Consider the following 22,073-nt stretch of genomic DNA (forward strand, 5'->3'; position numbering starts at 1 on the left):
TTGTGGTCTGTGGGAGACTTGAGTCCTGCATACCCCATTTATATCCTTAGGTTTGGGGCTGGAAAGACTGCAAGGTTGCAAGCTAAATATGTTTATATTCTTAATACAAAGTTTAGATCATTTTCCAGAGGACTTATCTTTCTACTTCAACTCTGTTTTTTTAACACATGTATTGTGTATATACTGCTTATATAAACCAAGAGAGCAGTAATTAGTAACATGGTAAATGTAGTATTTGTAGGGCTTTTGCATCTCTAGTCAGGTTTCCTAAGATACTTCATTATAAAACCTTTGATGTTTTCCTTCTATGTAATTCTGAAGACCATTTGTTAATGGAAAGTAAATAACCATTGTAGAATTAAACATATTCCAACTGTTTTTTTGGCAGAAGTTGTTTGTTCTCCAGTGCAAGATTTGCTTAGTGGTACTGCTGGGGTCAGACAGTCAAGTTTCATGTTCTGTTCAGCAACTCTGCATTTTCATGAGAATTTTGAAGAAGTTTTGAGGGCCTGTAATGTCCATTTTGTGTTGAATGTTTCTAGGCCCCCGTGACTATGGTGTGTACAGAATTGTGGTGTGGTGTAGGCTGGGATGGGCAGGGAGAGGCAAAAAGGACAAGTAACTTGGAGAATCTGTGCAGTGTGATCTGGACTTTCCCAAACAGGATGTTGTGACCAAAACTCATGACACCTTTAATGGAGGCGCTTATAATAATCAGCTAAGAGTGGTTTTATTTTTATAAAGAAGATAAACTGAAGATACAGTTCTAGCCTCTCACCAAAATGAAACCATAAAGCTGATTTTTATAGGATATCTGCATGTCCAGGGTTGCAATATCTGTCATGGCTACACGGGAGAAACTAAGATTTGCTGTGATTCTCTGCTGCTTAGCAAGATACTTGAGATTTCCACAGAAGATAACAGGCAAATGTGATAAACCTGCAGATTCCATGCTGGGCACTGGGCCACATCCTGGGGACATCAGCTTGCACTGGGCTCCCCTTGGTAGACTCCTGAGAACTTGAGTACCATCCAAGGGATTCACACACAGAATTCTTGACAAGAAAAGGCCTGATTTATGTGTGTAGCTGAGAAAGTCATATTCTTCAGGCTGGGAGAGGTCTACTGTATCCTAAATTATTTAGTAGACTGGTTTTTAGTGTGAACAGCTGCCTTCTGAATTGTTTTATCTCAAGCAGAGGAGTGTATAGAAGATATACTGCCATATCCTGGCATATAATGTCAGTATTTGTATGACCTTAAGATCTCGATGCTTCTCCTTTATTTAATTTGCCACGTGGTCTTTTATTAATTATCTAAAAAACTATAATGGTTTTAATTTATTGGTGAAGATAAGCACTGTACTTCTTTTTTAAAAAAACCAAAACATATGAAATGTTAATTATGTAGCAGGGACATGAATGGTATAAACTGTACTGAATGTTAGAAGATGCTTAGCAACAAAGGTTTCCAAATATAGCAATTTATTATAAACTTATCCTTCTATGGCTGCCTGTAGCATTTCAAGAGGGTGAATATAAATATAGCTTGATTTCTTCAAGGAGTGGGTTCAGTCATATTGTTTACAGAGAAAGGAAGTATTTGCTTTGTGACTCTCAGGATTTATCTTGAACATCCTTGTTCATTACACATCATTTCAGTGTGCTGATATAAAACACTTGGGCTGTGATAAGATAGCATCATGAGGAGAGGAAGAACAAATGGCTTTGTTTAAATAGTGGTCACTGGCAAGAACATTGATTTGCTTCCAGTAAGGATGCTGCAACCACTGAGACTTTGAGACTTCTGTGAAAGAGGCACTGGTGACTTTGTTTGGCATCAGAAGTTTTTTTAATTGCCTAAAAAAGGTATCACCCTGCTTAGCCTTTAGGATTAGAATGGTTTACTGGCTTGAGCTCTCTGTTACCAAATAATCTTAGAGAAATAAGAGATTGAGATGCATTTTTGACCAGTATGAACCAGCATTACTCTGCTGAATCTGTGAAGCCACTTTCATAGGCATGTGATAATGGTCAACAGAGTCAATTGTTGGTCAACAATTGTGAGTCTTGTGCTCATAACTTTGAGTCCTGCTGTTTGGAGATCTTGTCTGTGCTGTTCATTTGCCCATTTAATTATCCCTGCATTCTGGTGAATAACACAGGATGGAGAGGCTTTATGCTGTTTAATCCATAGCTCTGTATATTGATTTTATGTGGATATTAGGTCTGTAAAGGTGTGATTTATTTAGGAGCGTACTGTACTTAGCTTTTTGTTGGAGCTGAGAAACTTCCTGCTGTATCTTCTACCCCCCAAAAAAGATTTTCTGCAGTCCACTTGCATTAAAAGTAAGAATTAAAAACCAATAATCAACTGAAGGTTTGTCTGCTAGGATTTTTCTGGTTTTCCCTGTCACTGGCAGGGAAGTGAATTCCCCTGAAGCCCAGGAATGTCTCTTTGTTAGACCTGTGTGGCTTTTCCCCCGCCAGCTCCTGCAGTTGTGGTAGCCTGGCCACCTGCAGGAAACATGAGCCGTGTGGGCTAATGTGATTAACAGTGCGGCTCTGTGCGCCCCGAGGAGCAGCCCCTGGCTGCTCTTTCAGCCAGACAAACGCTGCCTTCAGTCCCTGCCTTCCCAGCCTCCTATCTCCCATCGAGCTCTTCCTTTTCAGCTCAGGCACAGCCCTGATCAAACAGCCCAGTGTTAGGGCATCAAGAATATCCTGCCTTTCTTTAAGCCATAAAGATTCTGAACCTTTCCCAGCACTGTCTGGACCCGGGTTCTGTTAGGAGTGTGCAGCAAGTGTGGATATTTTTCTTGGATTGTACTGCTAAATGTAGGAATGTGGGCTTGAGATGCTGTTGAAAATGCAGATTTTGACAGAGGCAGTTGATGACCAAGGCAATGGGATTGTTTGTTTTGCAGGGTGGTTTTTGGTTTGCTTTCTAATTAACTGACTGCAGTTGCAGTGCTTCCCCTTTTAAATCTGTTTGACATGCTATAATTATTTTATTCCCTTATGGAAAGTGACTGAAAATACCATGTCTGTGTTGTTATTTATTTATTAGTAGCAGGGACAAATATTGAAGGTATGCTGTTGCAAACAATCTGCTATTGCATTGTCTAACTGAGTACTGGTTCCCATGTGACATTCAAAATGAGGTGGGAAAGGCTGCTTGCCTTTTTGTGAAAAGGTCATGTAGAAAATGTGGGAGTTTGGGGAATATTAATAACATATCTAGTCAGATGGTCAATATAAAAAAAAAGTGTTATGAAATTTTTGCAGAAAGGGCAGAAGATTGGATTTTGAAATGTACTGAAAAGCACAGACATGATATAAAAGTCAAGATACGAATGAATTTTTGGACTGGGACAACTGAGTTTTCTGGCACTGTGTTCCATCACTCTAATTTATGGTGTAAGGAGAGCAAGACAATCCAATGTCCGTGTTCAGTGCTAAGAGTGTGAAGTTGGTGCTGTGTTCTGTGGTGTTTGAAGCAGAGGGTGTTTCCAAACCAATGCAATTGCCTGAGCAGATTAGGAGCAAACGGGCCCTTGCTTGCACACGCACATGGCAAAGCAGTGTGGCTTTTTTGGCCTCTGTAACATGGATTTTGGGATTGTTTCTTCCAGCAGAAGCTTGGAATGATGGCTTTTCTGCAGAACTGCCTACATCTACAGCAATGCCGGTGCACGCTGTGTTGGTTTTTGGAATTATTTTTTTCTTAAAGAAAATCCTTTTTCTTAAAGAAAATCTTTGCTCTTTTTTTTGTTTGTTTGTTTGTTTTGTAATGGTACTTGATTTTTGGTTTTGCACGAGGAACATTGCACTCACTGCAGTCAGGGCATGTGAACTTTTGGTTTTCATCATAACTAATTTTAAGTGTGTGTTTATCCAAAATCTGCAGCTAATTGGATGAGGAGATTGCTGACTTCATGCACACAGTTGTGGCTTGAGTACTTAATAATCTGTTTAAAGCACATCCCATTCTGCCTTCTGATATTTATATAAGCAGGAAATAGGGATTATTTTTTCAGAAGAGTTGATCAATAGCTGTAACTAATATTTTAAATGAACCTTCTTGGCAGATGTCACCATGTTCTTGCTTCTGCAGCTTGAGTGGTATGAAAGAAATGATGTTATTCATGTGTGGCAATGCAGTTAGTAGGCATTTGTATGTGGAATGATTGGTTACTATTGGGGGATACAACTTAAACATTTTCAGGCAAAGTTTTCATAAGTCTCCTGACGTTAATTTTTAGCTGTATCCTTTGCCAACATTCCTAATTACAATTAGACTGGGCAGTTAGCCATTAGCTGTTGCTTATTGTCTTTCTGCCCTTGCTGCTCTGGTAGCCTGGCAGTGCTTATTTTTCTCCTCACACACGTGTGACCACCCTTAGGTACATTTATGTCTGGGAGCAGGCTAGGAACAGGTAGTCTGGTATTCCTTGTTTCCCTCTGTTGTCACAGTGTCGGGATAAATGACGTGTGTGTGTGTACCTGATCTGTGAATAAACCGTTTCCTCTACGAAAGAACTTCTGAAAATGCAGTTCCTCCTTCCTTCCTTCCTTGCCCTCCCCTGTCACACCTCTCAGCAGCTCCACAGACATGTTCCAGCAAATGTCAGGGCCCTTCAGGAAGGACTATAAATTGTGGATATAATCCCTGCAGTAGGTTTGTGCTCAGGTTAGCCCAGTGAATTTGCAATGTTATGGTTACAAGGGATTTGAGGGCATTATCTTTCCTGCGCAAACAGTGCATGAAAGTTCTTCAGGGATTTTTCCCATATAGCTCTGGCAGCTAAAGACAGATTGCAAAATATGGTTTTGAGAGCACAAAGTCAAGGTTTCTGCTTCCTGACTTTTTTTCCCTAATGCAGTTTTATGTATGGGTTAAATGAAAAAAAAGTTTAAAATACATTTTTAAACTGACTTTAAGTTATATGAAATGCTTTTTCTGTGCATAAACCTGTTAAATTTTGAAGTGTAGTGTGTAAAGATCTGGAAGTAGAGGAAGATGCCCCCTCCAGTGCCATAAGAAAGCTGGGGTCTTACCCATCCGTGCCCCTCTCATGAACATTCCACTGCCAGCCACATGGTAGAGCATCTGACAGGGAGAAATAGTGTGTGTCTTCTGGGTTTGGCCAGAAGAATTTGGGAGGGAAATGCAAGCTCAACAGAGAAAGAAGAAACATTTACTCTTGTAAACAATCTTACAAGAAGATAACAATTTCTTTGAAGCTACTTAAAAATTCTGGTGTTGGGATTCTGATGGAGTAAGTCCAGACAGGATGGATTTGCAGAAGGAATAGCTGATGGGCAGTAAAAGATACATGATTAACCATTTTGTTGGGCTCAGTTTATTTCCTCAAGTGCTGTGTGTATATTCTGTTTTGGAAACCTAAAGTATATATGTTGGTCATTCTGAGTGGCTGCTTCCTATTATTTACAGTGGTGTGTGATTATACACAGACTCTGACAAATAATAGCAGTGTCGTGGGATCTATTTTTAGGCTCAGATATTTGTTATTATGACCTAATGTGCCAAAACTTAGCCAAGCTATGAGCAAGAAAATCTTACAGGCAGACAATGCTGTCGACCTTGTGCATAGCCTGGTACCAAAGAAGGATCATCTGTACCAGGACAGGGCGTTCTGCTGGGTTTTTCCCCTCTGTCCACTTGGTTTCCTCTGTTCTAGACAGACAGGATGAGTTGGTGAGGTAGAGCACACAGTTGCTGGGCTGGAACAAACTGTTTATTTTCCATTGTTTGTAATCATGCTTGCCTTATTATGCTGCTCTTTTTTTTTTCCCTTTTCCTTTTTTTTTTTTGTTTAAACCGGGGTTTTCCATTGCCACTTCACTGAGGATCAGAGTTGTTCACTATCCCTTTGCTCAAAATAGATATCTTGTGCCTGTGTAAAGTGCCACTGACCCTTCAGCACTTCAGTCCTTCCTCCCCTCACGCAGGGCTGGAATAAAACAGGGAAAACCCACTCTCCCACTTCTGAGCCCTCCCAGGCACTGCCAAAGGGGTTATTGGAACTCATTAACCCTGAAGAATGGAGTAACATCTGAAAAGCAGCAAGCAGAGCTGAAGCAGGTGCTGTGCTCAGAGCCAGTTCACAGCAATGACACTACACTCAACCCAAAACATTCCCATGTGGAAGACACCCAGGTGCCTGATGTTTTCTGAGGTGTTCCTGTCTGTATCTGCATTATAACTTGTGTAGTGATGGACATGGCTTTGCTGTAAGATTCCATCTCTTTTGCCTCTGCACTTCTTCTGGCAGCAGGGTTTGCATCCTACCCTGCATTTCCTTACATTAAACCCATCTTTCAGCGTCTCGAGACAAGGATGTGTTTTCCTGCCTCTGGCAAGCCACTGGCTGGATTCTTCTCCTGTTACTGAGGCTCCCTCCCCCACCCCTCTTGTTAGAGGTCAATCTGAAGTGCAGGAAAGAATGATTATGATAACAGGAGGAAACAGGAAGAATCATGCTTTCTTTTTCAATCTGTTTTTTATTATTGTTTTAATGTAAAACATTGTTTCAATTAAATGCTGACCTGTGCAGTGGCGTGTGCGTGCACATGCTGAAATGAATTCCGGCTTTGTTTGGAAAGCTGTGACCTCTTTATTCCTGTTCTGGATCAAAGCTGTTGCCTTTCAAACCCACTGCTGAGGACTGAAATTTCGCTTGTACTCCTTGTAGCACTGGCTGTAACAAACCTTAAGAGCAGTGGTCTCCTTGGGCATTTTTATTTGGTGTTCTCTCTCAATTTTTAAAACAAATGTGCTTGGTTTTAAGAGGTACTCATGTCAGGGGAAAAAATAACTATGACATTTAAAATGCCTCAAATGAGTAGTTGGTGGAGTAGGTATAGAAATAAGTGGATATCTTTATCATTTACTTGCTTTCTCTATGCCTTAATTTTGTGTGATGTTATTTTTTAAAAACTTGCATTTTTTTAAACTGAGAGTCCCATGTGAATTGACTGCCCTGAAAGAAATTAGAAGACTGGACCCCAATGCCCACTCCCACCCCACAAAGTCTTAGCTCCAATGACACTGGAATAGTATGTTGAGTTTGTTATTTGTTTGGATATAAATTTTAAATCTGGGGGGTGAATCTATGTTGTTTCATTGAAGTTGTTTGTTTTGGTTTTTCTTTGCTTAAAATGAACTTCTTTGGAGGAAGGAAGAAGTGGGTGAGAAATTTGCCTGAGTTGTTAAAATGAGTCAGTTACATTTTATACTTGTCCTCTGGTGACCAGATTTTCATTTTGCTCCTTGGCCTCATGGAATGTTTTTATTTATGTATCTTATTAGTTTTGGATGTTCTGTGCAAGGGGAAACCTGAAATACAAACTTTTTTCCTTTCTGTTATTGTATTAAGAGCCTGCGTATTGGATGCAGGTGCTCCGACTCTGCCGTAATTGGCACTTTATGGAGAGACACCAGCTGTACTGCTTCACAGGGGACATATAATATCTCTTCACACATTGTATATATTGTAGGAAATGCAGAATTCCTGTCATTGTCAGAAACTTTGCATGTCTGCATCTACCAGTGCCTCTGCAGAAAAAAAAGACAACAATCTGCTGAAAGTTAAAACCACGTCTATTTTCAGAAACGGCTTATCCCTTTTATTGTCCTTTCATGTAGCACTAATTGATGTTTTGTTTGGTTAAATATAGAAGAGACTTAACAAATGTTTGTCTTTTTATGGTCATGCAAGGTGATCTGGTGTGGTATGAAGTGCCTCATTTGTTTTGGAACACATGGCAACAGATACTGCGTATCTGGATGTGTGTGTACCTGCACATAAAATTATACTCATCATGTAATAATATACCAAAAAAAAAAGTTTAACATTTTCAGTCACGGGACAGGTTTGGAAGCAGAAGCAATAAAACTCTAAATTATATTAGGCCTTAAAAGGGATAATTATAGAGGGGAAGCAATCCTGCTTTTGGGCATCTTACACAACAGGAGCTTCAGTTGCTCTCTTGGGAATGCCTGGGAGCTGCCAATGGTACCTCTCAGCCCTGCCTGAGGAATATTGATGTAATGATGTGTGAGTAGGTGGGACTTGTGTGGCTTCTGAGGGATTGATTTATAGGAGAGAACTAGGAATTAGTATCAAGATTTATAGATACTCTATGTGAGTGATTTGTCCAAACAAAAGAGTGGGTAAAAGCTCTGCCTGCTTTTGAAAAGTGTAATTGCTGAAGGGAACAAAGAACTATTGAGTGTCACAGGGAATGTTTGTTCTATATCAAGAAAAATGCAGGTGTCTGGCATCTTATTATATGGGAAAATATGGTTCCAATGGAAGTTAAAGCAATCTCATCAGTTTTTTTTTAAGTTTTGAAGATGCTGTCCTGATAATAGAGAAGTGGGTGAGGTTGTGGATTTCTTGTGAGCTGATTTAACATGTCCTTGAATGTTCATTGTCCTGCTTCCTCTGTGGTTTAGAAATGTGTTCACATCAATGTATGGACATTTGGAGAGTTTCATCTCTGGGAAAAGGGGAACAAGGCTGTTTCATTCTGTCTTTTGGAACAGATACAATTTATATTCTATCTGTGGTTGTTAAATCCCCTTTTTTGTGCTCTCTTTTCAGAAATGTCTTGCATGTTTTTTGACATAGCTCAGGCCCAGCACTGAGACACTTTGGAACATCATTTCCTTCCCAGTGCTGCAGTATGTTTGTGTGTGGAACACTGTGCTCGTGAGAGCCAGGAGGAAGCCTACCTATTTCCATGTTTTCTTGTTTCGCTAGGTTTGTACGCGCTGCGGAGAGCGCTGGGGAAGAGGCCCGGCCTGTGGGACACCGCCGTGGCTGGGTCAGTGACGATTGCTTTCAATGACTTCCTGCAGGGGATGAAGAATGTCAGGCCCAGCGCCATGAGGGAGGTGGCAATTGATGTGCCAAAAGTAAGTTGTTTTGTGCAGTGCTGTGGCAACACTGTCAGGGCCACGAAAAGAGGAATTTCATGGAGTGGAAGCCTCAGGTTACTGGTGAATGTTATGCATCATCTTTCTGTTTGGGTGTTTGTTTATTTATTTATAATTTTGAAGAACTGTTTGCAGAATGGTTCCTGATGCTCCAGGAGGAGTTTGGGAGTGCAGGATCATATCTCCTGATCTCTAGTTTTTTATGCTGAGTGGATTAATGGGGTACAAATCTTCAGATGCATGTTCAGGGAAGGTCTGGAACAGCCGTGGAAGCTGGAGCCTTCTGGGAAGCAGACACAAACTAAAGCAGAAACCAACTGTTAGCATTTGTAACCAAAGTATGTTGAAAGAAACTGTAAACAGTTTGATTGCTCTGATTTTTATGTTAATGTGGCCTGAATGTCTTCAGTGGTATTATATGGTTTCAAATGAAGGCAGAATTCAATGCTGTAGGCTGATTATGACTGCCAGTCACCTGTCATGTGACTGTCATTATATGAACAGTTCATTTGATGGTGTTCATCTTTACCATGCTCACTGCCCTCTTAATTACATATTATAGTAGTTCAGTAGCAGACCCAGCATAAATTGGGCTGGGGAACTGACCTGGTTTAAGGGAGCTCTGATCTGTGTTAAGAAGATCGAGCAGAAGAATTTTCTATTTAATCTGACTAAATCCCGATTCTGTGAGCAGTTGTGTTGGTGTTCCTCAGCAGCTCCCAAGCCCTGGAAGAAAACATTTATGTTTCATTGCATGAAAATGAGTCATTTTGGAATTAGATTGCACAACTGTAGACCCTTATTCCCAAACTTATAGGAATGGGAAATAAAATCTGTGAACCGGATGCTGCCCACAGCCAGCTCGGATGTCACACTTGGCTTGCTAAGAGCCCATGCTGTGCAGGGTGGAATTGCCTGGGCTGGCCCCAAACAGCTTTTCCTGGAAATGGTGTCATGGCACCAATATCCCCAAGGCTAAGTGGCTCTGCTGAGAGCCAGAGTTGCTGATTTTTGCCTTGCTCGTGGTGCTGCTGGCTCGTAGGCTCAGGTTGGTTGTTATTCCTTTGCTGTGCCTCTCAGGCACTCCAGTCCCTTTGGAGCCAGGTGGAATGCTGCCCAATGGCACAACACAGGCAGGTAGAAGCAAGGTGTTGAGGTACTGCAGGAAATCTGTTCTCAGTCCTGGTCAACCTACTCCTCAGGCTCCTCTTGTCCACTAAACCATCCTGCTAGTGATTGTTTTCCCTGATTGTCACTTGGTTTTATTTGTTAAACACCCACCGAGTTATTGGAGTACTACTGCAATTCATTCCTTTATTAACAGCATAGTGGAGATTATTGTTGTGCTAACAGAACCTGCATTTCCACAAAGCAATGCATATTCTCTGAAGATGTAGGGTAAATTTCAAGCCATCTGCTTGCTGCCTGGGGTGAGTTTAAAGTAGATTCCAAAGTAATTTGGGTGCAACAGATTTTGTGTCCTCCCATATCACTTACCAAAGGAAGGGAGTTTGGAACTAGATGATCTTTAGAGTCCATTCCATCTCAAAGTATTCTGTGAATGCTGTAATCTAAAAAATCCTTGCTAAAAATAACTTCAAACACTAAATAAATTATAAGATGTGAGATTTTTTTTCCCCAAAGAGAAGACAGGAATTTGAACTACATTTATAATATCAGCTTTTTAGGTATTTATTGCAGATGGAGTACTCACTTGGCATCCCCCTTGGTGTGGATGGGCCTTTGGCCCATGTAGTTACTTACAAGTAAAACCATTGACAAACATGACATTTTTTGATTTTCAGCTTCATTTTTTAGATGGTGGGGCTCTTTCATATTTCATTGCTTTGCAGTAGCCATGTGCCAATCAAATGACAAGAGTTCAAAGTAACTTCTGAATAAAGCCACAATTCCTTTCTCTTGTGTCTGAATTGTGTTGGCTGTGATCAAGGCAAATGTAAAATCCTTGCTGCCTAGTTCTGTGTAGCATCTTGCCTTCCATTTTGAAGAGCCTTTCTTGAACTTTGCTGTGTGATACAACCTTTTTAGAGGACTGCTTTTTCTAGACCAAGGATTTAGGAGAAAGAGGATGCACATTGTAAATCAGGAAGTTAATACTGCAGTTCTTTGGAGAGTTTCACTGCAAGTTGCTGTTCCTCCCTCTCCTGTGGGTCTTTATGAAATTTTTTTCAGAGAGTGCTGTGGGTTTTGCTTGCCTCTTTCACTCCCTTTAGTGTAATTCAACACTCAAGTTTGTGTCTTTACAGGCAAAAGATTCTGGATAAGACATCCTTTGCCTGTCTGCTTTATTTCTTTATTACTGACGCTTAATAACCTCTGGAGAGCTGCAGCTCTGCATCACACTCTGAGCTCTGTTGACCTGGGGAGAGCTAAAGATTGCAGCAGTAATGAAATGTTGGTGTAGCAGAGAGCTGGTTTTGTATGTATGAGCCCAGCCCCAAGGCTGATCTTTAAAGCCATTTCCACAGTGACAGAACATCACACCTCATTGCTGCTGTTGCAAGACCTCTCCTTTGAGTTCCTGTGCAGGGGAGAGCAGTGTAACTATTGCTGGTAGACTGTTCCCCAACCTCTCTTGCCTCACCTCTCCCCACCACAAAACTTATCTCTCTCCTTTTGAAATGAAGACAAGTTTGTTCTGTTTAGAATTCACCAGAATGTGAAGGTAGTGGTTTATTAGCTATTTTTGCTCTTAATACTATTGCTGCACCAGTTCCTCACCTTGTACTGTCACAATTTAAATTGTAGGCAAAGTCAGAATAAGTCTCCAGATTGCTGAAAACAACCTTCGTGTAAGATGACCTTACTTCACCTTTTCTGTACAATTCTGTCACTTGTAGTGGTCTTAAATGCCACGTAGTGGGTGTGAAAAATCACTTGAATGATGCCTGACTGATATTCAGTAGACTGAATATTTGCAGAGGGTAAATGACTGAATATTTAAGAGAGTAAAAGTAACATTTAAGTGTTTTCTCCCTGCCTTTTTATGTGCATGTCAAGTACTGCTAATAGATCTTGCCTTCTATTGCTGAAACTTACAGGGAATTCATGATGGCCTAATTAATTTCAAGATGCTCTTGTTCATGTTTGTCAAAATCTTTGTCTAGATAGAAAGACACGATGACTGTCTATACTTTGCCAGGTATGAGTAAGGATTGATACTGAAAAAAGGAGAACAAGCTTATGTTGTGGTCTGCCCTCAGAAAAAGTTGTCTAAGTGTCAGATTTAGTTCTGTGCAGTTTACAAAGCTCCTACATAGAATCAAGAGCTGTAGGGGTAGGTAATACGTCTTTTTAAATGACATTAAAGTCACGCTATTTGACCATGAATAGCCACACTATTTCATATCTGACTCATAAACACAAACTTTTGTTATGTTTGCTGTTTGCTCTCTGCTCTCTTTGTAATTTTCTTTTATGTTGAAATCTAACAATCTAAGAGAAATTTTAATTGATTTGAAGCTTGCTTGGTCTTAAATAAAAGTGCTTGTACCACATCCAAATGCTTTTTTTTCATCAACTTCAATAGCAGACTGAATTAACTTTCTCAGGGACTGTCTACTTTTAGTTTCCACTCCTTGTCCTGGCATCAGGGGAAAACAGGGACAAACCAAGGGTGACACCAGATTTCAGCTTGGGGGGAAAGGCAATACCTTACCTCTCAGCAGCACTCTGCTTGCTTTTCACATGTAACTCGCTTTCCAGAGCTGAAGGATAATTTATGTTGAGCAAATTTCTGGAAGAGTGTTTTAAGGCAGCAGATAATTTGATTTAGGTGTGCCTTGACATGTTTAATATTTGAAGTGAATGGGAGTGGATGGTGACCAGAGGAAGAGCAGGCTAGGAAGATGTGGAGAAAAGTCTCAGGCTTGTTGACAGCCACGTAGGAAGAGGTGTGGTAGGTTTTAGATCTGTCTGCTTTTTTGGTAGGGCATAACACATGCCTTTATGTATTCCTGACAAGCCTGTCTTGTGCTTCTTGTTTAATAAAGACTTTTTGAAGAAGTGATTCATTGAAAACAACTTAATTAAAGAACCAGTACACATTCTACAGAGCATTTTTGATTTGTTTACTTTAATAGTTTTGCTCCATGGTCTGAATTCAGCAAAAATGCTCTGTTCTGCAGGTATCTTGGTCAGACATAGGAGGACTAGAAGATGTCAAGCTGAAGTTGAAGCAGGCAGTGGAATGGCCTCTCAAACATCCAGAGTCCTTCATCCGAATGGGGATCCAGCCTCCTAAGGGTGTCCTGCTTTATGGACCTCCTGGGTGCTCAAAAACCATGATAGCAAAAGCTTTGGCTCATGAAAGTGGCCTCAACTTTTTGGCAGTGAAGGTAGGCCATTCACACTCACGTTTTCTTAACTCTTACATAACAACTGATGGTTTTACCAATTTCCAGTTAAAATCCAGTGGCTCTTAGTGTTTCTGTTCCCTATATATACTCCTGCAAACAGCTTGTAAATATCAAGTAAGTTTGTGTTTTCTTGTATGCTGTTAAAAGAATTGTTATTTATTTTGTCACAGCACAGATCTGGGATGGACAGGTAAGCTGTGGAGTGAGGTCTTAAATATTGGCATTGTTTAAAGTCTTTCTAAAAGTGGCAACAATATTTATACTGCAATTAAAGCAATGTAAATGAAAAGTGGCTCTGGATAGTGGATAGCTGCTGTTACTGTAATAATTACTTGCATGCATGGAAATATCATCTAATCTCTTACATTCCTTTTCATTCCTCAGGAAGGTCACTTTCTTTATCTTGCTGTTCGTGTTTCATTACAGATTTTTCTTGTCCCATTTGCCTTTTTTCTGGGGAAATAGTTCTACTTCATCAGTTTTCAGAAAGCTTGAAAAATCAGTTATATCTTGAATACTCTTGTATAAATGGGATATTCTCTCAGCGTTGAGAAACACTTAGTATAGAACATTTTTGGATTTCGTTGCCTATGAATCAGTGTAATTGATCACTGTGGGTTGTATGGAAAACAAATGAATGGAAGTTATTTAATAATAATACTGAGCTTCACTGCATAGGAAAGAAAAAAAAAGATAGCAGAGTGATTCCACATGGGCTAGTCTTGCAGCTGTGTCAGAATGTTAATGAAGTGCAAGAAAAAACATTTGTTTAAGTATTTTGAAAGTATCTCCTCCTTAGCAGTAAGATCACGTCCCCTTCTCTGTTGACCATCTCTCGACTCACAAAGCCTCCTGTGTTAGTTTGCACACAGCTTCCTCCTCCTCCCATCCTTTCAGGCACGCTGTGGATCCTCTCTGGGAGCAGAGGCAGTTGTGTTGACCCTGAAACCAGCAGCCCTTCACTGCCTGGGCTCCCTGGGATTACAGGCAGCCCTCTGGGTCACAGTCACATCAACAAGGGCAGCCTTGGAAACCTCAGCCCTTAAGAAACACTACCTTTACTGCCTCTTCCATAAAGACAAAGTAGTTCTTTGTACTCCAGAGTTACTGGTAAACAAGGTAACCTTTTCCTCCGCCTCTGCTTAAAAGAAAACATTCCTCTTTGTCTCACCCTAAGTACTGGTGCCTGAGAGGGTGAGGAAAGAAGGTAGCAGTCTGGAAAAAAAAACCAGTTGAAAATGGATGTTGTTGCTGTCTTGTATCCCTCAATCGTGGCACCATCAGACAGTTTTACTGATGCAGTTAATTGTCTGAGAGTGAAGGGTGGCTCATGCTGACCAGGAGGTATCCAAAGCTGCAGTGTACAGTCATGCAGCGTTTTTCCATGGTGCAGCTCTGCACGTGCAACATTCCCCATCATTGACAAGCTGCAGAAGTGTCTGGCTCTAGGAAATTGCCTGTGATTCCCAGTTGGTTTAAATCCCCTGGCCTAGAACTGGTCAAATATTCAATGTACAGATGTTTCAAGAAGCACATCTCTGGAGCATGTCCAACCTTGGACATGTTGACTCCAGGAAGGGAACATAGCCCACTTTCTCTAACTTCACATTTGTTTCCTGGACAGAAAAAGGCAACATCCATCATGTACTAAATGTGTTAAACATTGTCTGTAGCACTTTCTCAAGCACAACAGGCATGAATTAATTTCCACCGCAAGTGTTCCTGCAATAAATCCAAAGATGAGTATGTGGGGTTTTGGTTTGTTTTGTTGGGGGATTTTTGAGAGGGGATTTTTCGTTTCTTGCTTATAGCCCTATTAATTTTCCCCTTTTCTACATTATGTCTTGGATATCCATCCCTGGAACCGACATCAGGCATTTTGAAACGAAAGTGCGATTCTTGATGATTTACTTTTCAGACTTGCATTTTCCTTCCAGTCTCTCTGGAGTAAGTAATTCTGATGAAAAGTGTCTGCTGTACAGCTTGTAGGATACTCTTTTGGGGTAGTGCAGAGGGCAGAGGTTCTTGGGCCCTTCTGGAGCAGGGGCTGCAGGCAGGAGGCGCAGCTCTGGATGCTGCCTCTCCCTTTGGCTGTGAAGCCTGAGAGGAGATCGATTCTGTTCCATGCAGTGCTTGCTCGGTTCGGTGATTTTTGGAAGGCTGGACCTATTGTGTCTGCACAGTGCATTTAAGAGCCACGAGCACAGTAAGTCCCAGCTCCCTCCCATCAGTGCTGGATGTGCTGTCCTTGTCTGAGCTGGCTGTCCTGCTTCAGTGCAGCAGGTATCGCCTCCAGGCAGGCTTTGTTTGCCAGATGTGTCTGTGCAGTTTGGACAGCTGACTCTGTTCAGTGAGACGTTTCAGCTGCCTTATGAGCAAACTGTTCAAATGTGACCTTTCCATCTGTCTTGGGCATGGGGAGCTGTCACAAAGCAGCCTCTGGCCCACGTCTGACTGGCCTCTCGTGAGGTTTGGGAGATGGGCTGAGTCTCCGTGTCATTTCTGGGCAGAGGAGCTGAAGAAAATAACGTGATAACAGATGTTTGACGTTGCATCCTGTTCTCTCCTGAAATCTATTGTGAAGTTTGAATGGTTAGTGTTACAATGAATGTTGCCCTTTTGTAAACATGCTCTTTGATACTTGGCCAAAAACTTTTTATAGCTGTATTTGCACCAAGATTGGTGACCTTTTGCTTTTCCAGAGCAAAGCAGCTTGTTGGTTGGTTTGTTTTACAAAGCAATCTTGCATATAATTCCTAGGGGGAATAGTTTATTTTTGTTCCTTCTCTTGACTTTCTTTGTCTCTAATACAATGTATCTGCTAAATTTACTGGGGGGGAGGTTGTCAGCTACTTTCCAGGGGATGGCTCTTCCTGCTCCTTCCCGCCAACCTCTTTTTCTAAGTCTCTTGTAGCATTGAGGCTTTTCAGGGTTTTAGTGGTCATCTGGATTATTCCCCCCTCCAAACCTCTGTTACAGAAAAGGCAACTGAATTGTTCTCAGCTGCTTGGAGATTTTTCAGTGTTTTGCACTCATGGATACAAGCAAGTGTAAGACTGCGTGAAGGAATGGATTAGGATAATTTTTTCATTCTGCAGGATTGAACATCAGTCTTGACTTATCAACAGCTTTTGATCTGACTGACTGCTTGTTTCAGTCAGCCTTCTCTGCCCTTTTGTCTTTCACAATCCTCTTGTGCTTGTACCAAAGTTTGGAATTTTCTTCTGAAATGTGTTTTATGCATTTTTTGTGCTAGTAAGAAAAACCCCTTATATTCAGGTATTGGACCTATCCATACAAATATGATGGGGACATAACTTTCAGCTTCTGCCAGGCTGATGACACCTTGCTGTTATTTACAACCTGTCTCTCTGACATTTTTGCTTTAGATGTCATCTAGCTTTCTGAAACTGAACATGAAGGAAATGAAACCCTTTGTCACTGTATTCCCTCGTTTGACTATTTATGTCGTAGGTATTTCTGTGGACTGTTTTGACAGTTCCTGCACTTAGGGTCAGTTTTGGCTGGCTGGTTTTTTTGAGCTATATTTTTGTGAGAGCACTAGGATTTTTGTGGTGATATTATATTTTTGGAAGAAACTCGCCTGGCTTGCTGTACGGCATAGATAATTATCTCTGCATTTGTCTTGCATCTTAGTTTATTTAGACGTGTTACAACTGCCCTCTTGGGTTTTAAATTTTTTATTTTATTTTATTTTTAGGAAATTCTGTGTCATTGTGTTGTGCTAAGAATCAAATGAGTATTACTTTTCCTTACATATTTTCTGTGGCTTTTCTGGGAAGCAATTTGCAGACAGTCTGTGTGGATTTTTTTTCCCCTCCTATTATTGTGCTATTTAGGTCATTAACTTTACTACCAAATAAAAAAACCATTGAGCTGTTTTTGGTTTTAACCTATTTCAGAATGAACACTGGAGTCTGCTCTTAAGATGTCAGGCTGGGAGGTACCATCAGGATACCCATCCAGATAAACTCTATGAGATTATCTGATCCATGGGGACTTGGAGTTCTGTTTTCTGTCCAACAAGCAGATTACCTGAGTTTATAAGATATATAGCAAGAAAAATTATGTAACTTCTATATGCTTGTACAGGTTTCAGAAACATCATTTTTCCTCTTGCTGCTTAGTGTTTTTTAAAATGTGTCTGTTTAAAATCAAAGGTAAGGCCAAGCCTCACTTAGGGGTAGTGACAAAAACCAGCTTAAATTTTTAAAAGTTAAATGCCTTGCAGTTCAGCTAAGCGAGGCACAGTAATTTTTGTAAACAGGATGAAGCAATACTTTAAAAATCCCCACCACACAACACAAAGAAAACCAAACCCACCTGTGACAGTAAGGAGTGTTTAAGGTTGTCAGCACTGAGCAAAACCACTGGTACAGATGATGTGAACTATACTGTTCTTAAACTTTAATTTGAAACATTCGTTAGGAGATCCAGCTACAGTGTGATTTAAAAAAAAAAGAGAAAATATTCCTGACCTTTTATTTGCTGTTACTTAAGAGCTTGGGCTGAAGGAATCTTTTCTTTTTTAAAATGAGCAGTAATTACAAAAATATACAGAGTTCCCAGGGCTCTGACTTCACCTTGGCTTGGTTGAGCTTCCTGTATCACCCAGCTGATGCTTTTGTACCACTCCCCGTGCTTGACATGTGCTTAAGCTTAGTTTGTCATCTGGGTCAATTATGTCAAAATATTTTCCAATTCAAGTTTCCTCTGCTTTTCCCTTCAGCTCTTGGCTGTGGCAGCTCCCACAGATTAATGAGGCTTGGAAAGGTCGACTGCTTTGCTTTGTGAAGAATTGTCACTGAGTTTTGGGGAGATAGCTTAGCCTTTTGATGGGGATTTCAGTGAGCAGAAGTCTGAAATAAGAAAGCTTGGTGACTGTAAGTAGTTTAAAAGCAAGGCATTTAAGATGAAAAATGCAGAGGCATTGTGGCTTTATGAGAAATTTTGGCAAACATTTGATAAAATTTCTAAAAGGATCCACAGTAACACATTTACGACAACTTGTTAGTTAATTAGCAGATGGTAAAAATACCTCTGTTTGAAAAATTGAACATTTTTTACAAGGGATAACAAGTTGAGATACTTTGATGAGCTCTTTTAATCCTGAAGCTTTCTGCATATTGTACTCTACTAAAAATCATTCATCCATTCTTACCATAAGCTTACCAAAAGTGAAGATGGAGGCAGAAAATGGTTAAATGTAATCCCCCTCTTTTTGTCCCTTCTCAGTTACCTTGCAAATGTATTTCTTATTAGGACTTTGTTTCTTTCTCTCTCTTCAAGTTACCAGTGGAGGAATGGAGTGTTGCTGGAGGTGTGAAGTCTCAGCAAATAGGTTTTGCAGCAGGGGTGGCTCATTTTGTGTGGTTTTGCTGTGTGATTTTTGATCCTGAGTGGATCCTGCACTGATGGTGTCACAGGCACTCCAAAGGCACTGGTGCATGCAGTGTGTGTAATTCAATGTTTCCAGTCAGCTCATTCTGCAGTGCAAATCCTGGCTTCTGTTTTATGTAAAGAAGCCTCAGAAGATTGTCACTGGAGTTTGCTGGTCAAGACAAATGGCAAACAAGTGGACTCTGAGGCAAGGCAATAAAGAAAACTGGATATTATAGTTACCTTTGCAGTCTTACCATGGTGCTTATAGCAACTTCACTGTAGGGATTGGGGATAACAGGGTTTTGCCAGTTTGCTCCCTTACATACTTTGGAACCCACAAGCACCTGCTGAAATCGAAGTTTTTCAAACCCCAGACAGGTGTCAACAAGTTTTTAATGTCCTCTGGAATGCAGGGCAGAGGGAAAGGAAGTGATTGAAATGGTGCATGGTGCTCAGCCTGGGGTTTCCATGTGCTGAGAAGCTGGGAGTGATGCAGATGAAATCTTGAAGCAGCCCTGAAAGAGGAGAAGCAGACTTTATTCTTAACAAGCAAATAGAATGCGTTTTCTGAGCAAATATTTTTCTATACAGTGTAACCTGTCACCAGATCACACATGTACAGCCTCTGCCTTAGAAAGAGCCTTACTGTTAAAATAAAGGAAGTTTCAGTGTTTGTCTTGTTAACTTGCTTCCCTGCAGCCACCCTGAGTCATGTGCTGCTTTCGTTGGACTGTGGGACGGATGGAATAGCATTTTGCCATGGAGATTACAGTGCCAAAGGACTCAATAACTAATTTCTGGGTCTCTTCAGTGTTGTTAGAGTAGAGCCTAAGGCTGAGAGAATTGAGATTGTTCAATCTGGAGAAGACTTAGGAGTGACCTAATTGTGGCCTTCCAGAACCTAAACAGAGCCTACAAGAAAGATGGAGAGAGACTTTTTCCAAGAGCATGATTCTAAGAGCAGGTTAAGGGACAATGATTTTAGAGCAGATTTAGATTAGAAGATTAGGAAAAATTCTTTACTGTGAGGGTGGTGAAGCAGTGACACAGGTTGCCCAAAGAAATTGTGGCTTACCCATCCCTGGGTAATGGATGTGGATTGCCCATCCCTGGATGAGGCTCTGAGCAATGTGGTCTGGTGGAAGGTGTCTCTGCCTATGGCAGGGAGGTTGGAACTAAATGATCTTTAAGGACTCTTCCAACCCAGGCCATTCTGTGGTTCCATGACTCTATCTCACCTTCAGTGTCCAAACTGGAAAGAATTAAAAAATATACTGGTTTTAATTCTATGAGGGATATATTGCTGGGGTGGGATCAAACTTTGCTCCTCTGAGCTGGATGTCTAAGCTTCTCCTGCAGTCTTAAGGGAAATTAGCACGTGGCACCTGAGAGGTGAACATCTGTCTGCCCAAATCAGTTAATGTGAATGTCTAATTCAGATGCTAGTGTGTGACTGTGGGCACTGAACACTGCCCTAGGAACACAGTGTGAATGGTTGAAAAAGAATTTTGGCACCTCTGTCCTTTTTTTTTTGTTCTTTTCTGAGATTCACAATACAGAGCTCAGTTTCTAGAGACATCATTTGAAATTAGATATTAATTATGACTGATACTTTAATGTCTGATCATTTCTGCTTTGAATATGCCAAAGAAGGAATTGTGCCTTATCTTGTAGTAATAATTAAGAGCAGTAATCTATTGGATGTGATATAAACTTTCTAGTTGGATCTTTAGGACATAGGAATTGTACTCTGTGGCTAGCACAGTTTAATGTGTCTAAGAGCCCAGAACCTGTATGTGAGGTTATCAGGGTATTTCTGAAGAGTCTAGACTGAGCTGTGTGCTGGAGACAACTGGAGCTGTGCCCATGTGACTCAGAAAGCCTAAGTGCATTACTTGCCTGATTGTCAGAAGAGTGAAAAAGAAAACATGTAAGAGAAATCACTGACTAACTTTCCTACCCAAGTGGTGGAAAAAATCTGCAAGTGGTCTTAAGACCTGCTTAGAAAAATGACTGATACTCTTTAACTTCAGGGATAGCAGATGTCCCTCTTGCAGTTTAAAAATGCTTTGAGAACTTCTGTCAAAACCATGTGTGCACAAGCTTATCTCATGTTGCTGCATGTATACAAGGGTTTTATCTTCTGTGCAGTTAATCTTTGAGAGTTAATTCTGATAATATTTTAATTGCAAGAAATTTTGTTTTTTTATTAAAATAAAAAATAAATTAAAATTCATCCAATCCAGACCATAAGCAAGTAGAAGGTTTCATGATGCACAGGGATATATCTTGTAAGTGAGGATGGAATAATCTTTAGGCAGAGCGTGCCTGGAAACTCTCTCTACCTTGAGGCTGAATAAAGAAACCTCAGCAGTATCCAGTGGGCCTGAATTGGCAGATTTTTTACTGTCAGTCTGGACTCCAGCTCACAAATGCTTATATGCATGGCTAAGCTACAGCTACTTCTGCCAATTTTCTGCTCCAAATCTTTTGCTGGTTTTGGAGTCCCTGTGCAAATGTCCACAAGAAACAGGTTTTATTTCTTCATGTCTGCTTGTATGGAAGATGACTTGTTGCAGATGAGAACAGAGCTGTGCAGCATTAAACTGGCCCATTTTTTACTAGCACCTCTTGGTCAGTCTATCAACAGCTATAAAAAGCTTTTAAAAAGAATCCATATGCTCACCCCTTGGCCAGAAATGATCTTTCAACAAATGTCAGCTAAGTCAAGCTCTTGTCATTTGATTTTTAAAGCATTTAGAAAAGCACTGAAAAATAAAATAAAAAACCCCTCCTGGTATTTCTTTAGTGGCCTCCAAAGTCTGCTAAAGGTGAGCTTTGTGAAAATGAGAAGCTGTATCAGCTGCCAGCAGGTGACTTTGTGGTGGCCTGCAGACTGCCTGTCCTGCAGATTTGTTTTTCAAATAAGAGCTGCCATCAATCTGAGCTAAAGGACAGCACAGGTGCAGACAGGGTAAGGCAAAGGCTCAGCTCAGGTGGGAGCAGAGCTCACCCAGTTCATTTGCTATCCCCAGCTGCTTTGAACATTTCTAGGTTTTATGTTGTGGTTTTCAGTGTTTGCATGATTGAATTGTACAGCAATTCCTCCTCTTCTGTGTGTGCTTTGTCTTACTTTGGAGCCTTTTCTTTTCTTACTGTGGACAATAAGGATTGTGAGCTGCTCGCAGTAAAAAATGTGACACTCAAATGGAGTTCTGGTATCCCTCATGAAGGGTAAACTAGGAGACTTTCAAACTAATTTTCATGAAAATTCTCCATAAAGAGGCACAGCTCATTAGCATGTAGTGATCTTTCACCTGGAGT

General features: G+C 40.7%; 1 protein-coding gene across 1 annotated transcript in view; it reads left to right on the forward strand.

The window, feature by feature from the left end:
* SPATA5 (spermatogenesis associated 5) overlaps positions 1 to 22,073 on the forward strand; it is a 161,764-nt gene that overhangs the window by 12,098 nt on the left and 127,593 nt on the right. The window contains 2 exon segments of the mRNA XM_030946841.1: positions 8,792 to 8,946; positions 13,116 to 13,325. Of these exon segments, the coding sequence (XP_030802701.1) occupies positions 8,792 to 8,946; positions 13,116 to 13,325 (365 nt within the window).

The sequence above is a fragment of the Camarhynchus parvulus genome, chromosome 4, assembly GCF_901933205.1.
Source record: "Camarhynchus parvulus chromosome 4, STF_HiC, whole genome shotgun sequence".
Classification (NCBI taxonomy): domain Eukaryota; kingdom Metazoa; phylum Chordata; class Aves; order Passeriformes; family Thraupidae; genus Camarhynchus; species Camarhynchus parvulus.